Below are 21,259 nucleotides of genomic sequence, written 5' to 3'. Positions count from 1 at the left end.
GACAAACTCCTTGGAGAAACGTGCGTACTTTAGAAAGCTGTGCCAAGCGCTTCTGAAAGAATACGGATAGCGCGGAGACTTGACCCTTAAGAGAGCTAAGCGACAAACCTTTTTCCAACCCAGACTGCAGGAAGGAAAGAAAAGTTGGCAATGCAAATGGCCAGGGAGAAACCCCTTGAGCCACGCACCACGCTAAGAATATCTTCCACGTTCTGTGATAGATCTTAGCTGAGGATGGTTTTCTAGCCTGTCTCATTGTGGCAACAACTTCATGAGATAAACCTGAGGCCGCTAGGATCCAGGACTCAATGGCCACACAGTCAGGTTCAGGGCCGCAGAATTCAGATGGAAAAACGGCCCTTGAGACAGCAAATCTGGACGGTCTGGTAGTGTCCACGGTTGGCCTACCGTGAGATGCCACAGATCCGGGTACCACGACCTTCTTGGCCAATCTGGAGCGACGAGTATGGCTCGATGGCAGTCGGACCTGATTTTCCGGAGAACTCTGGGTAACAATGCTAGAGGTGGGAACACATAGGGGAGTCGGAATTGCGACCAATCCTGAACCAAGGCGTCTGCCGCCAGTGCTCGGTGATCGTGAGACCGTGCCATGAAAACTGGGACCTTGTTGTTGTGTCGTGACGCCATCAGATCGACGTCCGGCGTCCCCCAGCGGCAACAGATCTGCTGAAACACGTCCGGGTGAAGGGACCATTCTCCTGCGTCCATGCCCTGGCGACTGAGAAAGTCTGCTTCCCAGTTTTCCACGCCTGGGATGTGAACTGCGGATATGGTGGACGCTCTGCTTTCCACCCACGTCAAAATCCGATGGACTTCTTGAAAAGCTTGGCGACTGCGTGTTCCCCCTTGGTGGTTGATGTACGCCACCGCCGTGGAATTGTCCGACTGAATCCGAATCTGCTTGCCTTCCAGCCATTGTTGGAAGGCTCGCAGGGCAAGATAGATTGCTCTGATTTCCAGAACATTGATCTGCAGGGTGGACTCTTCCAGAGTCCACATCCCCTGAGCCCTGTGGTGGAGATACACCGCTCCCCACCCTGATAGGCTCGCATCCGTCGTGACCACTGCCCAGGACGGGGGAAGGAACGACTTTCCCTGTGACAATGAGGTGGGGAGAAGCCACCAACGCAGAGAGTCCTTGGCAGTCTGAGAGAGGGAGACAGTCCTGTCGAGGGACGTCGATTTCCCGTCCCATTGGCGTAGAATGTCCCATTGTAGAGGGCGCAGATGAAACTGCGCGAACGGGACTGCCTCCATTGCTGCTACCATCTTTCCTAGGAAATGCATGAGGCGCCTCAGTGAGTGCGACTGGCTCTGAAGGAGAGATTGCACTCCAGTCCGTAGCGAGCACTGCTTGTCCAGTGGAAGCTTCACTATCGCTGAGAGAGTATGAAACTCCATGCCAAGATAAGTCAGAGATTGGGTCGGGGTTAGATGAGACTTTGGAAAGTTGATAATCCACCCGAAACTCTGGAGAGTGTCTAGTGCCACCTTCAGACTGTGTTGGCATGCCTCTTGAGAGGGTGCCTTTATAAGCAGGTCGTCTAGATACGGGATGACCGAGTGACCCTGCGAGTGCAGAACAGCTACTACTGCTGCCATGACCTTGGTGAAGACCCGGGGGGCTGTTGCCAGACCGAAAGGTAACGCTACGAACTGCAGGTGTTCGTCGTGTATGACGAAGCGTAGGAAACGCTGATGCTCTGGTGCGATCGGCACGTGGAGATACGCATCTTTGATATCTATTGATGCTAGAAAATCTCCTTGAGACATTGAGGCTATGACGGAGCGTAGGGATTCCATCCGGAACCTCCTGACTTTTACGTGTCTGTTGAGCAACTTTAGATCCAGGACGGGCCGATACGATCCGTCCTTTTTTGGGACCACAAACAGATTGGAGTAAAAACCGTGACCTTGTTCCTGAAGAGGGACGGAGGTCACCACTCCTTCCGCTTTTAGAGCGGCCACCGCCTGCAACAGAGCATCGGCTCGGTCTGGTGGGGGAGAAGTTCTGAAGAAACGAGTTGGCGGACGAGAACTGAACTCTATCCTGTACCCGTGAGACAGAATATCCCTCACCCAACGGTCTTTGACGTGTGACAGCCAGATGTCGCCAAAGTGGGAAAGCCTCCCACCGACCGCGGGTGTGGGAATCGGAGACCTCAAGTCAGGAGGACGCCGTCTTGGCAACGGTTCCTCCGGCTGCCCTTTTTGGGCGTGACTGAGACCTCCAAGAATCTGAGCGTCTCTGGTCCTTTTGAGTCTTTTTTGACGAGGTGAATTGGGACCTGCCCGGTCCTCGAAAGGACCGATAACCAGACTGACCCTTCCTCTGTTGGGGTCTGTTTTGTCTGTGTTGCGGTAAGGATGAGTCCTTACCCTTGGAGTGTTTGATGATTTCATCCAAACGCTCTCCAAACAATCGGTCACGAGAAAAAGGCAAATTGGTTAAGCACTTCTTGGAATGAGAATCTGCTTTCCAATGTCTCAACCACAGGGCCCTACGCAAAACAACGGAGTTGGCTGACGCCACTGCCGTGCGGCTTGTAGCGTCAAGAACAGCATTAATCGCGTACGACGCGAATGCCGCCATTTGCGAGGTCAATGGTGCTACCTGCGGGGCAAATGCACGTGTGACGGAGTCAACTCGCGCAAGCCCGGCTGAGATAGCTTGGAGTGCCCATACGGCTGCAAAAGAAGGCGCCAATGACGCTCCAATCGCTTCATAGATGGATTTCAGCCAGAGCTCCATCTGCCTGTCAGTGGCATCTTTAAGTGCCGCTCCATCTTCAACTGCAACCAAGGATCTAGCTGCAAGCCTGGAAATTGGAGGATCCACTTTTGGACACTGGGTCCAACCCTTGACCACCTCAGGGGGAAAAGGATAGCGTGTATCTTTAAGCCGTTTAGGAAAACGCCTTTCAGGATAAGCGTGGGGTTTCTGGATTGCGTCTCTAAAGTCAGCGTGGTCCAGAAAAGTGCTTAAAGTACGCTTAGGGTATCTGAAATGGATTCTCTCGTGCTGCGAAGCTGACTCCTCCACAGGAGGAGCTGGTGGGGAAATATTTAACATCTTATTGATGTTAAATATAAGATCATTAACTATGGCGTCACCATCTGGTGTATCTAGATTGAGAGCGGTCCCAGGATCAGAATCCTGATCAGTTACGTCCGCCTCATCACCCATAGATTCATCTCGCTGGGATCCTGACCATTGAGATGAATGTGAAGGCCCGTCATAGCGAGCCCGCTTAGGCTGCCCGGGGCCATCATCCGAGTCAGAGTCTTCACCCTGAGGTGTATATGCCCGTCCCGGAGCTTGGAGCTGAGGGGGACCAGGGGGCAATGATTGCACAGTGTCCGTGGCCTGAAGTACAGGCCTAGCTCGCAATGTGTCAAGAATTTGTGACATAGTGAGAGACATTCTGTCAGTAAAAGCTGCAAACTCAGTTCCTGTCACCTGGACAGCATTCACAGGTGGTACACCCTGGGTCACGTCCAGCAGAGGTCCCGACTGTGCAAGCGCCGCAGGGGCCGAGCACTGCACACAATGGGGGTCCGTGGAGCCTGCCGGTAGAAAAGTCCCACATGCGGTGCAGGAAGCATATAATGTCTGTGCTTTGGCACCCTTGCGTTTTGCGGACGACATGCTGCTGGCTCTCTGCAATGTGAGAGAGTCTATAGCCAAAGGGCGACCAGCGCTATGCAATACAAAGTATTTGTAGCAACAAAATACTAAGAATAGTACTGGCACAAGAGGGGGTGAGCCCTGAGGGCTGCTTACCGCCCGCTGAATAGCGGGTAAGAGGCTGCAGAATTCCTTGTCTGGGTCTCCCCGGCTCCCCTCTGCAGCTCAGCGTGTCAGCAGGAATGGCTGCCGGCGTCTGTGGAGAGGGGCGGTCCGTGGGAGTTCCCAAACAAAAGTGCGGGAAACAGTGTCCCCTCTGTGCCGATTGGGAGGGCTGGAGTATGTAAAAACGACTCCAGCCCTCAGCGCTGATGCACTGGCCAGCGTCCCGCCCCTCTCCTGACTGGCAGGTCTGGGGGCGGGAACGAACGGAAGCAGGCCGCAAAAGCCGGGGACTCGAGTTATCAGCGCGGCCGCCGTAAAAGCGCGGGCCGCGCTGAAGTCCCCGGCGCACCACAAGTGCCAGCCGCGCCGCAGTCCCAGCGGCCGGCATGACCGATTCCTAAACGTGGCCAGCGTCCCGCCCCTCTCCTGACTGGCAGGTCCGGGGGCGGGAACGAACGGAAGCAGGCCGCAAAAGCCGGGGACTCGAGTTATCAGCGCGGCCGCCGTAAAAGCGCGGGCCGCGCTGAAGTCCCCGGCGCACCACAAGTGCCAGCCGCGCCGCAGTCCCAGCGGCCGGCGCGACCGATTCCTGGAAGTGTGCCTGCTTCAGCTAAGCTGAATGAGGCCATGGCACAAGCGCCGTAGCGCAGATGTCCCCCGGCGCACTACAACACCCAGCATGCTGCGGTGTGAGCGCCAAATGCACGGGGACACAGAGTACCTTGAGGAAGCAGGGCCATGTCCCTGATGTACTCCGCTCCATCCAGCATCTTCTCCAGGGGCTGTAGATGGAGCCCGGTCTCAGTGCCTGGAGACCAGTAAATCCCACTTCACCCAGAGCCCTGTAAAAAGGGATGGGGAAGGAATCAGCATGTGGGCTCCTGCCGCCGTACCCGCAATGGGTACCTCAACCTTACAAACACCTCCGACATACAGTGGGGTGAGAAGGGAGCATGCTGGGAGCCCTGTTTATGGGCCCTCTTTTCTTCCATCCGACATAGTCAGCAGCTGCTGCTGACTAAAAACAATGGAGCTATGCGTGCGTGTCTGACCTCCTTGCGCACAAAGCTAAAACTGAGGAATCTGTACTCCTACGGGAGGGTGTATAGCCAGAAGGGGAGGGGCCTTACACTTTTAAGTGTAGTTCTTTGTGCGGCCTCCAGAGGGCAGTAGCTATACACCCACTGTCTGGGTCTCCCAATTAGGAGCGAAAAAGAAAACAGATTGCACACAGATGACAGATGAGAAAAAAAATCGTCCCACTATTAGACTTTTTTCATTTTCTAAGTGTTTTTGTAAAATTTACTTTTTTTCACATTTTTATAATTCCCCATATTGCTTGTACTATAAACAGAAAAATATTAGCATCACACTTTATTTTCAGTTTACAGATCACAGACCATCTAGGTCAGGGGTCGGGAACCTTTTTGGGCGAGATAGCCATCAACACCACATATTTTAAAATGTAATTCCGTGAGAGCCATACTCACCAGCGGGGAGTGGCGGTGGTGGAGCGGCTCAGAAGATCCCATGAGGCAGGGTAAGCGATGCTGCGAGCACGGAGGAGTGGGGGTCGCGACTCAGGAGGGTCAGCGATACTGCTGCGGGTTTGTAGGGTGTCACGGCAGCGGCCACCTTTGATCTGCCGGTGGGCTGCTTTGAATCTCCCGCAGTTGACGAGATCGACTTCAAGAAAATGGTCGCAGCGCATGCGCAGATCGACGTGATGGACTTCAAGAAAATTACAGCTGAGTCCTATCTGCGCACACATCGCCTCCGCGGCCATTTTCTTGAAGTCGATCTCGTCAACTGCGGGAGATTCAAAGCACCACCACAGATCAATGGCGCCCGCCGCCGCAACACCCCATAAGCTGTAGTATCACCGACCCTGCGCCACTACTGCTGCCCCGATAAGACATATGCGGTTTGTAAGACGCACCCCCATTTCTCCCACAATTTTGGAGGAAAAAAGTGCATTTTACAAACCGGAAAATACGGTATTTTCCTTATTAAACATTTGTCTGCGAGCCAGATGCAGCCATCAAAAGAGCCACATCTGGCTCACGAGCCATAGGTTCCCAACCCCTGATGTAGGTGGTGGGAACCTGCTTGGCATGGCAGCCTCCCGCACACCCCAGGTAGGCCAATAAGAGATGAATGGCATCTCCCATGAAAAAAACATTTAAATGCTGGGGTCAGTGATTGACAGCAGCATCCCGGATATTAAAGGGAACCTGTCATATCAAAAAATGCTATTAACCTGCAGATATAGGGTTAATCTGCTGGTTAATAATGTTTTGAAGCTGTGCGGCTGCTGCATTGAGAACCCCTGCCGGGGCAGGAAATTAACTTTATTCCTCACTAGCAAATTATCCACGGCTTTACTAGCGGAAAATTATATGTTCAATTGTTGGTTACACTCGCTAAATTTTAAAGGTTACATTTTCAGTTTCACCCTGAAGTTGACATCTTCAGCGTTTAAAATTAGTTTTTTTTAACTCTTCTTTTCGCTTTAACAGTTGTTTATTTTTACAAATTTGTCGTAATACTGAGGCGAACAACAACTACATTTTGAATTAATATTTATTAAATATTAAAATTAACTCTCCTTTCATAAACACATAAAATTAAGAGGGGGGTAGCATAGTGCAACCCTTCACCCCCCCCCCCAGTTTAAGGTATGAGTGGACAAAGGAGTAAAGGGTACTTTACACGCTGCGATATCGATATCGCTAGTGTCGCGGGCGGAGGGGCCGCGCTCGCTACTCTCGGGTCCGGGGCTGCTGCTGCTGCTCGGTGGCTCGAGCGATGGGCTGGACCCGGGGACTCGAGCAGCCCTCCTCGCCCACGAGTGAAGAGGGGTGGTTTGTTTTGGGAGATAGTTCGTGACGCCACCCATGGGTCGTGGTGATAATGGGCACCACCGCTGCTGGTGACGGGGATCCCGGGAGCGACGGCAGCAGCTAGGATGTTGGTTCCCCCTCTGTGGGTAGGGGTTGGTGATCCCGGTACGGGGAGGCAGTAGGGTCGTGGTGCAGGGTTGCAGGGCAGCGTGCCATTTTCGGGCATATACGTTTTCTGCAGGTGGACACCCGAACATAGTCGACTACGTTCGGGTGTCTGTCTGCAGAAAACGTATATGTGCAAAAATGGCACAAAACAGAGCACACGCTAACGTAGTGTGCTCAATTACAGTCAATGGCCCTGTCGGCGCATGCGTCCGGAACACGCTTTGCGGGGTGGGGGAGGGGCGGTTCGGACGGATGGCCCGACGGGACCTGTGAACATAAGGTAATATGCAGTGTTAAAGGAGCCTTATGGTAATTAAAAGCATATTTTTACGGTTCCAACAATTCTAGAAATGTCCTGCACACAACACACTCAGTTTTTCTTTCCTGACTGAAATCGAAAACTGCTTTGGCAATTCTTTCAGTGTTTTTGCTGATTTTTTCACCATTGAAAGCCATGAGAAATGGCAAAAACACATTTTTTTTGCGGTGTTTTTGCTGCTTCTGTGGTGAATGAAATTAAAGGGAACCAATCACCAGGATTTTCGTATATAAGCTAGAGCCAGTGCTATACTGGCACTATCAGGCTGATTCTCTACATACCATTAATGGTCACCTTGGATGTTTAGGCTTTCAAATCCAATAAAGGGGAATCCATATGAATACCCGCCCATATATTTTCTGCTCTGTTGCAACTGCCACTCAAGAAGCTGACGATTTTTTAAAGTTTGCTTTCTTGGATTTGAAAGCCTAAACATCCGAGGTGACCATTAATGGTATGTAGAGAATCAGCCTGATAGTGCCAGTATAGCACTGGCTCTAGCTTATATACGAAAATCCTGGTGATTGGTTCCCTTTAATTTCATTCACCACAGAAGCAGCAAAAACACCGCAAAAAAAATGTGTTTTTGCCATTTCTCATGGCTTTCAATGGTGAAAAAATCAGCAAAAACACTGAAAGAATTGCCAAAGCAGTTTTCGATTTAAGTCAGGAAAGAAAAACTGAGTGTGTTGTGTGCAGGACATTTCTAGAATTGTTGGAACCGTAAAAATATGCTTTTAATTACCATAAGGCTCCTTTAACACTGCATATTACCTTATGTTCACAGGTCCCGTCGGGCCATCCGTCCGAACCGCCCCTCCCCCACCCCGCAAAGCGTGTTCCGGACGCATGCGCCGACAGGGCCATTGACTGTAATTGAGCACACTACGTTAGCGTGTGCTCTGTTTTGTGCCATTTTTGCACATATACGTTTTCTGCAGACGGACACCCGAACGTAGTCGACTATGTTCGGGTGTCCACCTGCAGAAAACGTATATGCCCGAAAATGGCACAAAACAGAGCACATGCTAATGAAGTGTGCTCAATTACAGTAAATGGACCTGCCGGCGCATGCATCCGGAACACGCTTTGTGGGGTGGGGGAGAGGTGGTTTGGACGGATGCCCCAACGGGACCTGTGAACGTAAGGCAAAATGCAATGTGAAAGCAGCCTAAAACTCATGAAAAATAACAAAGCAGAAGCCTTACATGTGAACATAGCCTTAAGGGCCATTTACACGCTGCGACATCGCAAACGATATATCGTCCGGGTCACGGTGTTTGTTTAAAAAATCGTCAGCTTCTTGAGTGGCAGTTGCAACAGAGCAGAAAATATATGGGCGGGTATTCATATGGATTCCCACCCCCTGCCTGTTGTTCCTCCCTCTCTCTGTTCTCTATGCTAATGTTACTAAGATGGCGTCAAAGTTGGCGCCTGCGCATAGTGCTTATATCCAGCGCCATCTTTATGAAGATTCTGGTGTCCTGGGGCGGCATGGTGCCCTCTTCGGCAGCTAATCGATACAATCAGCTGTTCTCCATTCCTTTTATGACCGTGCTCACTCCTGCGATCACAACGAGAGCTGAAGAAGTGAGGGTGCATGAGCTGCCCTTGAATGGTAACATTACCATAGAGATCAAAGAGAGGGAGGAACAACAGGCAGGGGGTGGGAATCCATCTGAATACCCACCCAGAGATTATCTGCTCCTTTGCAATTGCCACTCAAGAAGCTGCCGATTTTTTAAACTTCACTTTCTTGGATTTGAAAGGCTAAACATCCGAGCTGACCGCTAATGGTATGTACAGTAGATAAGCAGCCTGATAGTGCCAGTATAGCACTGGCTTTAGGTCATATACGAAAATCCTGGTGATTGGTTCCCTTTAACAAATGACACAGCAAAAACACAGCTAAAAAAGGCAGCAAAACCGGCTTTTGGGAAGCAGCTTTTTTACTGCCAAGAGAGGAGGTTTTGCTGCAGAACATGAAGCAGCAAAAACGCATTGTGTGAACATAGCCTAATATTGATTTACAGGTACACAGCTGGCTATTGTAGGGTTTTTTGGGAAACAACTTTTTTCGTTTTACCTTCAGGTGCCCATATGAAAAGATTTTGGGGCTACTCACCCTAGAACACGCAACGTAGCGTTGACCATGTGAAAAAAAAGGCTTCTCCAAATTAATGCCGACTATTTTAAGTGATTGACCTTGTGCTTTGTTTATAGCCATAGCAAATGCAAGTTGGATTGGGACCTGCGGACGCCTAAAGGGACTCCAGGTCACCCGGATTTTACCACCTAATCTGGTAGCATCATGATGAGGGAAAAGAAACCCTGATACCAGGGATGTGTCACTTCCTGGGCTGCGGAGTGTAGCTACAAAATCACTGTTTGATTAGCAGGACATTATCATTAGAGGACTACTTGGTGTGCTGCAAAATAGTCCAGCAGATGCATGAGCTTGTTATAACCCTGCTCTACATTCAAAGAACTGCAATATCTGCAGCAGAGAAAACAGCCATTTTATCAAAATGACAATAACTGACTGCTAGATTGGCCACTGGTTTGAAGAGAGAGTTTGGGCTATTTACATCCTACGCTTTTACTTTGTTTTTAGCTGCTTGTTTTTGTTACATGGTTTTACACAAAGTACAATACAGAGTGCAACAACACAAATATTGGAAACATGTAACCTCACCTAGTCTGTCGGCCTGTCCTTCAATGCAAATATTCTCAAACACAATTTTTTCAATATTGTTTAGGCTTTTAAATTCTTCCGATAGAACATTAATGATTTTCCATTTATTGTCATCTATGGGACAGATCACCACCAGTTCTTTCAATGCTTTGAAATAGTGTATGTTGGAAAGTACAAATTCTGTAGGAAGAAAAAATCATAATGCAATATATTGGTGAGAGCGGCCTCAATGCACATGTAGAGCTTCTTATTCTGAAGCAAACAAAGACAGGTTGACATTACCCATATGGCAGACATCAGGGCAATGTAGTCATCCATCCCAACAATGATCTTACTATTTTCTGTACCGAAGCCATAATAGACCATGACAGAATAGAATAATTAGCAATGCAAGCTCAGAATTAGTGGCCATTTTTTTACCAGCTAAGGCTACATTCACACTTGCGTTTTTTGCATCAGTCAAAATCAGTTTTGTGACTGATGCAACGGATGCGTTGGAGATAGTGAAACAACTGATGTGACTGATGCTGCAAAAAAACAGATCTGATGTTTTGGGGTTTTTTTACTGTTTGAAGGGTATCAGGTGATCTTTCACAAAAGCCGGCCGTCGGTCAATCAGCTGTTCGTTCCGGCCGCTGAAACTCTGGAACTGAATTTACAATCGATCATGGTTTTTTACTATGGGCATGATCACAGTAAAAAAACAATCCACCGCACACAAAAAATGTTGCATTGTGCGTTGCTCCTGCCTGACGGTCAGTCACTCCACGACAGATCCGTTGCGGGACGGATGCAACACAATGCCATCAGTCGCAATCCATCGTTAATAAAAATCTATGGGGAAGAAATGGATTCCTGCAAAATTTATTGCAGGATACCGTATTTCCTCAAGGCGACAGATTGCAACTGATGTAAAAAGACGGACGTGAGAATGTAGCCTAAGATTAAGGGTGTACATCCAGGTGGTAATGTCATTTTTTTGTAATAATTGGGTTTTGTTCACGCTACATTGAGAAACTACAAGTATGTTAGGAATTCCTTCTGCCTTACAAAGATTATAGTCCAGTTTATAAGACTTATAATTATGGCTCGGTCCCACTTGCGTATAAAACGAATGAGTACAATGTGAAAAAAAAAAATCACATTGCACTTGAACCCAAGTTTTTCAATGAGTCAGTGTTGATCTGCAATTTTTCCTTCATCTGTTTTCAGCCACAGGAAAAAAAAAAAAAATCGCAGCATGCTGCATGTGACTCCTTATATCGGAAAAAACTCTCCAACGCAATTCTATGGGTGCGAGGAAAAAAAACAGACAGCACAAGGACCATCCGTATACCGTCTCTTTTTTATGGCTACATTACCATTCTGTAACATAGAGCACTGTAAATGGTCTTGTAAATGACTGCAGAATAATAGCTGTTGAGAAAAAAAAATATTGCATACGCATGTGATACAGATGCTAGGCAAGAAAAAAATTGCACACTGCAATGATATATGGAATACCAAACGGATTTCACTCATCCAACTTTTCTCGATGAGAACAGGACCAATTTTTTATACGCAAGTGGGAACGTACCCTTTGTGTTAGATTGAGGTGCCAAGTGACCACCTGTAACGTTGACTCTGGGGGCCCACAGTTCAGCTACATGCAAATATTACATTACCCACATTCACAAATTGACCTCAGCTTCTATATAATACACTGGGTAGTTTGTTAAATGAATGATGACATGCTGCCTTTGTCTGTACATAGAGAAGCCAGCATATTGTGCCATCTTCTGCTCATAGAGAGGTGAGGGCTCAATTTCGTATAGGGAACTACCGAGGATTCACCTGTTCCCCTGCTGCCAGTCCAAGCCTTTGTTAAGTGGCGTTTCCTGGGCTCCGAACACTGATGGTTTATTGTTAGAACAGAACATTATTATAAGACCGGAGGGGGTCCGACTCTAAGGGGTACTGTGCACACTACGACATCGCAGGTGCGATGTCGGTGGGGTCAAATTGAAAGTGACGCACATCCGGCATCGCAGGCGACATCGTAGTGTGTAAAGCCTAGATGATACGATTAATGAGCGCAAAAGCGTCGTTATCATATCATCGTTGTAGCGTCGGCGTAATCCATAATTACGCTGATGCGATGGTCCGATGTTGTTCCTCGCTCCAGCAGCAGCGCACATCGCTGTGTGTGAAGCCGCAGGAGCGAGGAACATCTCCTACCTGCGTCAACGCGGCTCCCGTAGGATATGCGGAAGGAAGAAGGTGGGCGGGATGTTTACATCCCGCTCATCTCCGCCCCTCCGCTCCTATTGGCCGCCTGCCGTGTGACGTCGCAGTGACGCCGTACGACCCGCCCCCTTAATAAGGAGGCGGGTCGCCGGCTAGAGCGACGTCCCAGGACAGGTGAGTCCATGTGAAGCTTCCGTAGCGATAATGTTCGTTACGGCAGCTATCACAAGGATATCGCAGCTGCGACGGGGGCGGGGACTATCGCGCTCGTCATCGCAGCATCGGCTTGCGATGTCGCGGCGTGCAAAGTACCCCTTAGGACTCCCGCCAATGAACTATTTTAAAGGGCTGTTACACTTGGGCAAGTGCTCCAACCTCCTCAGTGTTTCACTTCTCTGTACTGGGTACTGCAGCATTGTTCCATTTACTTCAACGGGACTATGCTGCAATACCCTGCACAGTTGCCACCATGCAGGTGGCATGCAGTTAGATGGAGCTATTCCCTGTGCCTCTGAGATAATTGAAAGCATTTTACAGGCTGGTAGACTTTTTGGCCCCATGTACAGTGTACGGAACCTATCTGGAGAAATAAAAGTTAATATATTTAGCTTTCAGGCCCTTCTTATTTGCAATATTTACCTGGTGGTGGCATTGAGACTATTTTCAGACTTTGCAGTGAGGTCAGAAATACAATCAATTCTTGGTCCTCTACGGTCAGCTTTGTAAATGCGATCTCGAAGCTCGTAATGGAACCATTGTATTGATCTATGCAGGGCCACATACTTTCAAGAAATCCTGGGCAATTGTTCAAGTAAAGACCAATTTGAATGGAAAGACTGCAGAAAAACATAATATTAACTAGGACATTGTCATTTTCCACGGGACTACCATGCTTTTTGACAGTTAGAAATTGGATTCGGTGAATGTCTGGACAGAAGCCCAGTGTTGAAAGATCTTCAAATTTTATATCCAAATAAGCCAAGGTTGGCATTTGTGCCTTTTGTTGTAGATCAGATGTAAGCTCAAATGCATTGGCGTAGTCTGCATCAACTGTTGGCACAGACCAAAGAGATTTAGAGGTCTCGTTATTCATAAAGTTCAAGTTAAAACCTATTGTAGCTGGAGGTACTTCTATTTCCAGTCTCTCCAATAACCATAATCCTTCTGGATATCTATGAAAAAATCGAAGCAGTCCTATGTTTGGCCATGCTAAACACATAGATAGGGTTTTTCCTTTGAGAAAGCTCAATATGATGGGTGCGCAGTAGGAAAGATGGTTACTCTCTTCAGCCAATGCAATCGCCATATGCAGTATAACATCACTTACATCACTTACAGATTTACTATTAGAACTCATGTTAGGCGTTAGACGTTCCACAAGTTTCGATAAACTCAAAAAACTTTCCATAATTTCAAGTTCAGGGTGTTGTTGTAGGTGAACATTTTTCTTGTCTCTCTGACAATGAAATGCATCACTGCTCTCCAGCAAGCTAAACATGTGGGAGATAACAACTGTTGTACTTTTCGGAGAATGCATGCATGTGTACTTTAAGAAATAGTTGAAACGTCCAGTGACTTTTGAGACACTATCAATGCTTTGGAGAAACCTCAAGCCTTTCTCATTCTCTCTTACATCACCAGACTGCAAAAGTTCATTCATCCGTTTTCCAGCTAAAAATTCTTGAAATGAAGGGTGAAAAAATCTGATAATGGGATAAAGTCTCTGAGATGTGAACATGTTCAATATTTTATATCTAAGAGCCTCATTAATGTTTACCGCAGATTCCTTTAGGTCTTCGTTTGTGAATTCGAAGCGTGACTTAAAGAGGTTTTCAATTGCAAGTTCCTCACATGAAAGGACAACAGCATTTATGGTTTCCATTTCAGTAGGATGTCTCAACATGATATACATCAGATACGACTTCCATACTATTGTGTCTACTGATATTTTTTCAGTTGGGTCTTGTACCCATAAGACACATAGACAGAAAGAAAAAAGTGGAGACTTTAAAACCAGTTGCAATGTGTCAGTAGATATCAGCTTCATTGTAATTCCTTCTACAATTGATAAATCATGTGAAAAAAGATTTTTAAAGATAAATATTGAGCTACTGTTGGGAAAGTCTTGGATGCTGAGTATAGTCCTTGCGAATTGGCGAAGATTCCGACCCTTATCAGTGTTCACTGTGACTGCCAAACTCAACCTGTTCCAGTGGTTCATCTTTACAAGTTCCTCTATGGATTCTGGAGGGGAGTCCATTACACCATAGTCATCCAAGAGGAACAGAACCCCGTTCTTAAATTGCTTTAATATTTTCCCCAGGCTTTCTTCTGTTAGAGATGTTGAGGATCCGATCAGTTGTTGGCAGATGATGTCAATCAGACTTTGCTGTCTCTCAACCAAAGAAAGGGAAATGTAAAACACAAGACTAAACCTACTGAGTAAAGGGCAAGATCCCGAGGCCCACAGAATGGCAATCTTTGTGAGAAGAGCCGTTTTCCCACTGCTGGCTTCCCCTTCTATCATAGTAATGTCATTCAAATCTGTTAGAATATCTGGTAATGTCATTGCACCCAATGCCTTGTTTGTGATGCTCTTAGACACAATAGATACATCGGCAAATACCGAGCTCAGATCAATAGAAATATGAGAACTTGGAAATGGTTGTAATTTTCTGAACTTAGGATCGTTATACACTTTCATTATAGATTTTCTTAACTCCATAACTTCAACGGGGCAGAATTCTTTGTGGATGTCTGCACCTGCCAATAAACAATGCATAATCATTAAATAAGAAACCAAAATTTGAGGTCTCCAAACAAGATAGACTTTAAAAGATAGACCTATTTTACAGGGAATTTGTATCACAATTAAGGGGATATTCATTACTTAAATAATGGATGGCTCCAAATAGATTGTTGCATTGGGGTTCTGGTTGTCGGACCCTCACTGATCCTAAGGATGAACCAGCAATATAAGAGTAGCGAACAACCCCTTTAAAATTACTGTTGATTAATGTACCTTATAAGTGCCAAAATATTTATTACATCTCAAGTAATATTTTTGTAAGAATTTTAAATGACATTTAACTAGTTAACAACCAAATATCGTAAATCTTCGGCGCTTGGTTATGGGCTTTAACCCAGTGTCATTGTAAATTTACAGCACAGGGTTCAAGCTCCTGCCATCTAGCAGGAGCAGGTCTGGTCCTGACTGTTAGAAGACAGAAGCAGTTTATTACTACTTCTGTCTTCTATTTTGTCAGCTGTATAGTTCCTAGTATGAACAATATGGGACGTACAGAAACATTGACACCACAGTTGTTTCTCTTGGGTCTAGCAATCACCATTTTGATAGTTCTCTGCCAGAAAAGCATAGCTGCTGGGTCATAGCAGACTCAAATCACATCTGTGCACAGGGGGCTGTTTTCCCTTTTAATTAGTACTCATTTTGAATTAATCTACAGTACTACTCAAAAGTTTTAGGTAGGTGTCAAAAAATGCTGAATAATAAGAATGCCTTAAAATAAAATAATAGTGTTAATAGTTGCTTTTTTATTAACTTACAAAATGTAAAGTATATACAGAAAGGAAAAATCAAAATGACAAATATTTTACTTCAAAAACAATATTCAAAACATTATCAGTTCGTCTCCACTCGGCAGGGAGGGTTGTTGCAAACTTATTAGAACTAATCACAAATCTTCTGTTCTCTGATGTTGAGATCAGGGCACTGTGGGGGCCATATCATCATTTCCAGGACTCCTTCTTCTTCTTGGGATTTTGGTCAGGATTAAAGGTGTCTTCCATGTAAAGAAAAATAAGGAGTACTGGAAGGGATGATATAGTTCCCACAGAGCCCTGATCTCAGCATCATAGACTCGGTCTAGAATTACACGAGACAGATTGTTTTGTGCAAACCTACATCCAGAAAAGATCGGTTGTTAGTTCTCCAAGATGTTTGGAACAACCTCCGGCCCAAAAACAGTGTACAAGTGTACCAAGAAGAGCTAATGCTTTGGTGGTGTCTTGAGGGCAAAAGTAGTTAACTAAATATTGATCTGATTTAGATTATTTTCTTTGCGTTTTGTTAATTAATAAGAATAAACTACTTACACTTCTATTTTTTAAAGCATTCTTATTTTGCAGCATTTTTTTTTAACACCAGCCTAAAACTTTTGCACAGTAAGGTAAAGGTATATAAATTGCACAAAAATTTAAATGTATCCCAAAATGGCACTAAAAAAAAAAAATAATAAAACATATCACATATAAAACAAAGCCAAGGTCTCCTACAACTACAGCAGTGAAGAAATAAAATAAAAATGATAGCTGCTGATAAAATAAGAAGCACAAGAGAAAAAATTCCATCAGGCCTGGTCACTAAGGGTGCTTTCACACGTCAGTATTTTGCCATCAGGCACAATCAGGCAAAAACTTTAAAAAAACGGATCCAGCGTCTGTTGCCCCCGGATCAGTTTTTTCCCCCATAGACTTCTATTAGCGCCGGATTGTGGCGGATGGCCTTGCATTCCATTCGGATTTCGCCGGATCCGGCAAAATGTGCTTATCCGGAGTCCGGATGGAACGATGAGGGGAACGTTTTTTGTCTCTGGCAAAAAAAGTACTGCGACGGATACGGCGCCATACGGCGTGTTTTATAATGGAAGCCTATGGACGCTGGATCCAGCGTAATGCGGCAAAAAAACTGATCCGATTTTTTGAACTGAGTATGATCAGTATCACAACGGATCCATCAAAACAACGAAGTAACTGAAGGAAAAAACTGATGCAACTGATCCGTTTTTTCGCCGGATCCGTCGCATCAGTTTTTTCGCCGGATCATGCCTGATGGCAAAAAACTGATGTGTGAAAGTAGCCTAAGAGATTAAAGCAAACAATATATGGATATGTTTTACTATCATATTATATACCTACCACTGACTTTTAAATCAACTTCTACCTTCTTGTCTTTAATATTCTGTAAACCAAGAATTGTATACATGATTACCATGTCATATAACAGTCATTCTATGGTGTGATAGGTTTTATTTTGTGAAGCAAGAAGGGGTAGGGCTGCACAGCTAGAATCAAGCAAAATCAAGAGGTGAGGGTGCAAGCCTACCAAAGCCAAACATGTATAGAGACACAAGAAGTAGGCAAGGAGCACTCAACTCACCAAATAAGAACAATAATAACAAAGATTTTTAATTCAAAAATTTATTTATAAACATATGAGTGCAAAACACCATAAAACCAATTAAAAACAAGGACATCTGTCCCATAGAGTCAGTGCATAAATGTAAACGCTAAAGATATAATATTATAAATATAGCAGTACAATAGCAATATATGAAACAAGGATGTTACCCCATGAGCCCAATCTTATAGTGCCAAGACAATCAAACGGCAAAATACAATCATACCAGTACAGAAACAGGGAACAAGGGTATATGAATGAAGATCACAATAGCCCTGAAAGACCAATATTCCCTAATAGCAATACTGCACCCAGAAAAACATCAAAGAGGTTCAGAGGGGATAACACCTATCTTTAGAATAAAGCGTAAGCCATGGAAAGTGTCAAAAAGAGGTACCAGCCCGACGCGTGTCGCTCAACAGAGCTTCATCAGGGGAGGTAGTCTACCTCCCCTGATGAAGCTCTGTTGAGCGACACGCGTCGGGCTGGTACCTCTTTTTGACACTTTCCATGGCTTACGCTTTATTCTAAAGATAGGTGTTATCCCCTCTGAACCTCTTTGATGTTTTTCTGGGTGCAGTATTGCTATTAGGGAATATTGGTCTTTCAGGGCTATTGTGATCTTCATTCATATATCCTTGTTCCCTGTTTCTGTACTGGTATGATTGTATTTTGCCGTTTGATTGTCTTGGCACTATAAGATTGGGCTCATGGGGTAACATCCTTGTTTCATATATTGCTATTGTACTGCTATATTTATAATATTATATCTTTAGCGTTTACATTTATGCACCGAGGTTTTATTTTGTTACAAAACTACAACAGTTTAAAAATGACACATGTCCATGAAGTTAAGCGGGGGAAAAGGTAAAGGATGCTAATAAGGGGAGGACTGTAGGTAAATTTTGGTCCTACCATATGACCTGCAACTGAGGCGGACATGAGGTACAGGAGCTCTGGCGGCCGTTATCGTTAAAGTACGGTATCTGCACAATTACTACAGCGGAGGGCACTACACCGGCATCTGGAGAGAGTTGGGTACATGGTGCTCTGGTCATGGGGCCCGAAAGAAGAGGTGGAGTCACCTGGCGGAGTTCAGAAGCAGCGCGGTCCGGGGGATATGCACACTACTACTACTGCAGAGCAGGAAACTGTGAGCCTGGACATCCCGCGGTCAGCAATGAAGGGAGGCGATCAAGGTTGCCTGGCTTAGCTCAGAGGGAATAGCACTGAAAGATGCTAAGAACAGCACTGAAGAGCCACCTTCCCAGTGAGTGGTGGCGGACTTTCATCCTCACCTGGGCGCCATCTTGGGGAGTGGACAGGTAAGCAGCGCATAGGAGACCTGGACTAGGATTATTTGTTTGTGCTGCTTGAAGAACCGAAGTGAGTGGAGGACCCCTGCTCTCTCCCACTGCCTTGTTAATTCTAGAGTTGGAGGTAACTGATAGTTGTTTGAATGGTGCACATTCCCGTTCCCTGGCCATTTTGTATCACAGTATTGAAGAGATTAAAGGGGTTTTCCGAAGAACAAAGTTAATTTTAAAGTTCATTTTAATTAATAGATTTTGGAATAATAATAAGTTCCACAATTGGATGTGTTTAAACAAATGTTCCTGTGTTGCGATAATCTTATATGTGTGGCCCTGCTGTGTACTGTGTAATGGCCGTGTCTGACTCAATGGTTTAAAAAGAACAGTTGGTCTCTTTGTGGGTGAGTCTCCATCTGGTCCCTGCCAGAAGACGTCAGTGGCAGTATGCAGACTACATGTATGCAGTCTACACGGCCAAAGTCCATACACCCAGCCAGGATCAGGAATTTCATGTAGCTTGCCGAGGAGTCCGGAGTCAATCGCTTGCCCACGACTACTGTCCTGCACCACTCTACATGACACCTTAGTTATAAATTAAAACTCACAAATGCTATTCAGGATAAATGAGCAAAAATTACCAAACACCTCCAAATCTTGTAAAAAGACTTCCCCAGAAGAGCAGAAGCTCTTATAGTTATAAAGGGAAGACCAACTCCATATTACTGCCTATGGATTTAGAATGGGATGTCATAAAATCTCATGTAGGTAAAATATGTAGGTCTGAAATATTTTTTTTTATCCATATAGTGTATATCTCATATTCTGCATTTCCAGTAACAAATACATTGACCACAATTGCAAAACTAGGGCTGTCTGACACGAGTCGTCACATTATAAAATCATCACTTTTTGTTCCCCTTTCACTATTTTAATTGCATACGTTTGTACAGCGTTTTTTGTGTCTTTTAGCATATGCAGCACATTTTTTTAACATGTGGCTTTGATTTTTGGTGAAACTTCTTATCTCCCTAGAATGAACTAAAGTAATAGTGCATTTAAAGGGACTGATTTTGGCCCATCAATGCACCTTAATACGCATCGATCAGCTATAGAAAAGTTACTGAACAAAAGAAATACCGTACATTATTACATGAACATATCAGGACCTCAGTGTAGAGATGGGTTACTCAGATTTTGAGCAATTAACAGACTGATTCTACAGAAAAGTTGCTCTACAGAGATTTTTAAATTAGGGATATTTTTTCCTCACCATTTCAGATCATATCAAACAAGCATCAAACCCTGATCTGTTGTAAGATCCGTTCCATTTCTGTGTGGTTCCATTTCAGGCCAACAGAGGGCGCGCCGCACACTCCAAAAAGGAAAAAACACCCAATATCTCATCCCCATGGATGCAGAAGAATCCAAGCAGACATGGCAGGTTGCACTTAAGGAGAAGTGGAGAAGTAAATATCTTCTCCATCTTGCACCATATGACATAAAGGGAGCCTGCGATGTAAAAATATGCTATTTACCTGCAGATATGGGGTTAATGTGCAGGTTCATAGCGTTCTGAAAGAATGCAGCTGCCGCACTGAGAGCTCCGCTACCAGGAGGAAATTAACTTTATTTCTCCCAGCAACCTTCGGATTTCAGTCAGTGAGGCGGGGCCGGCGTGGTTTGTCATTGTTCAGTGTGCAGTGAGTGGTGGCTGTAGCAGTGACTGACAGCCAGCTATGTGCTGATGCAACGCTGAGTCATCTGACAGTCAGAACCCGCAGCTGCCATTAGGATTAAAGTTCATTCATCCCGGCAGCGGGGCTCTCAGTGCGGCAGCTGCATGGTGTCAGTATAATATTACCCTATACATTAACCCCACGTCTACAGGTTAATAGCGTTTTTATACATGATAGGTTTCCTTTAAAACAATCCTCGATCATCAGAGGATAGTGTTGATTATCAAGAGCTGATTTCTTGATCTGACTACACAATTTGCTTAGCTGAATGCGCCAAAATACTTACCGTGCTCAATTTGCACTAAAAAAAAACCTGTCGTACATGCCTGTAGCACATTTATTATGTGTTATTATAAGAGAATTTAAAAGGTGAATGTACATCCAATACATATCAATGTAAACTTTTAGGAATCGTATTCTGTAGCTCCTGCAGTGGGCAGCCATAGAGCTTTTCCTACCCCTAGGAAAGGAGCAAGGGCGACAACTCAACTTATTAGTAGGGCCACTATGCTATGGCATACTAAACGGCATGATAAGGCTGTGTCAGTGATTTGGAGTATAAGCAGTGTCGATACATGTGCACATGATAGTAAATGTGAAGAAACCAACTGTTGTTTTCTGATTTTGGACAAGTTAGATGTCTATTTTTTACACACGTGTTCTAGTAATGTTTTCCACAGACAGAACACGTACTCGTAGAGTCTATGGGAATGTTCACATGTCCGTTTTTTTGAGGACTGAGTGTCTGCAAAACAAAACGGAGACAAGTCCATTTTTGATCGGAATCACGGATTAAACTGAATTATTTCGGAGAATAATTCAGAGTTCCCTTTGTTAGCTTCCTCGTCGCATTCTAGTGCTGTCAATTTTTCACTCTCTGCTTGGGGAAACCTAGTTTACTTAAAAGAAATCTCCATCAGTTTTTTTATTGCATAGAAGAAAAAC

At 45.3% G+C, this 21,259-nt stretch overlaps 1 protein-coding gene across 1 annotated transcript in view; it reads right to left on the bottom strand.

Annotated features, from left to right (window-relative positions):
- Positions 1 to 21,259, bottom strand: part of LOC142255131 (baculoviral IAP repeat-containing protein 1-like) — a 109,139-nt gene that overhangs the window by 29,204 nt on the left and 58,676 nt on the right. The window contains exons 8-10 of the mRNA XM_075326632.1: positions 17,004 to 17,046; positions 12,705 to 14,828; positions 9,840 to 10,019 (exon numbers count right to left, since the gene is read on the bottom strand). Of these exons, the coding sequence (XP_075182747.1) occupies positions 9,840 to 10,019; positions 12,705 to 14,828; positions 17,004 to 17,046 (2,347 nt within the window). The remainder of the gene's footprint in view (positions 1 to 9,839; positions 10,020 to 12,704; positions 14,829 to 17,003; positions 17,047 to 21,259) is intronic.

This window comes from Anomaloglossus baeobatrachus, chromosome 1 (genome assembly GCF_048569485.1).
Source record: "Anomaloglossus baeobatrachus isolate aAnoBae1 chromosome 1, aAnoBae1.hap1, whole genome shotgun sequence".
Taxonomy (NCBI): Eukaryota; Metazoa; Chordata; class Amphibia; order Anura; family Aromobatidae; genus Anomaloglossus; species Anomaloglossus baeobatrachus.
This window is presented reverse-complemented; position numbering and strand designations above follow the sequence as displayed.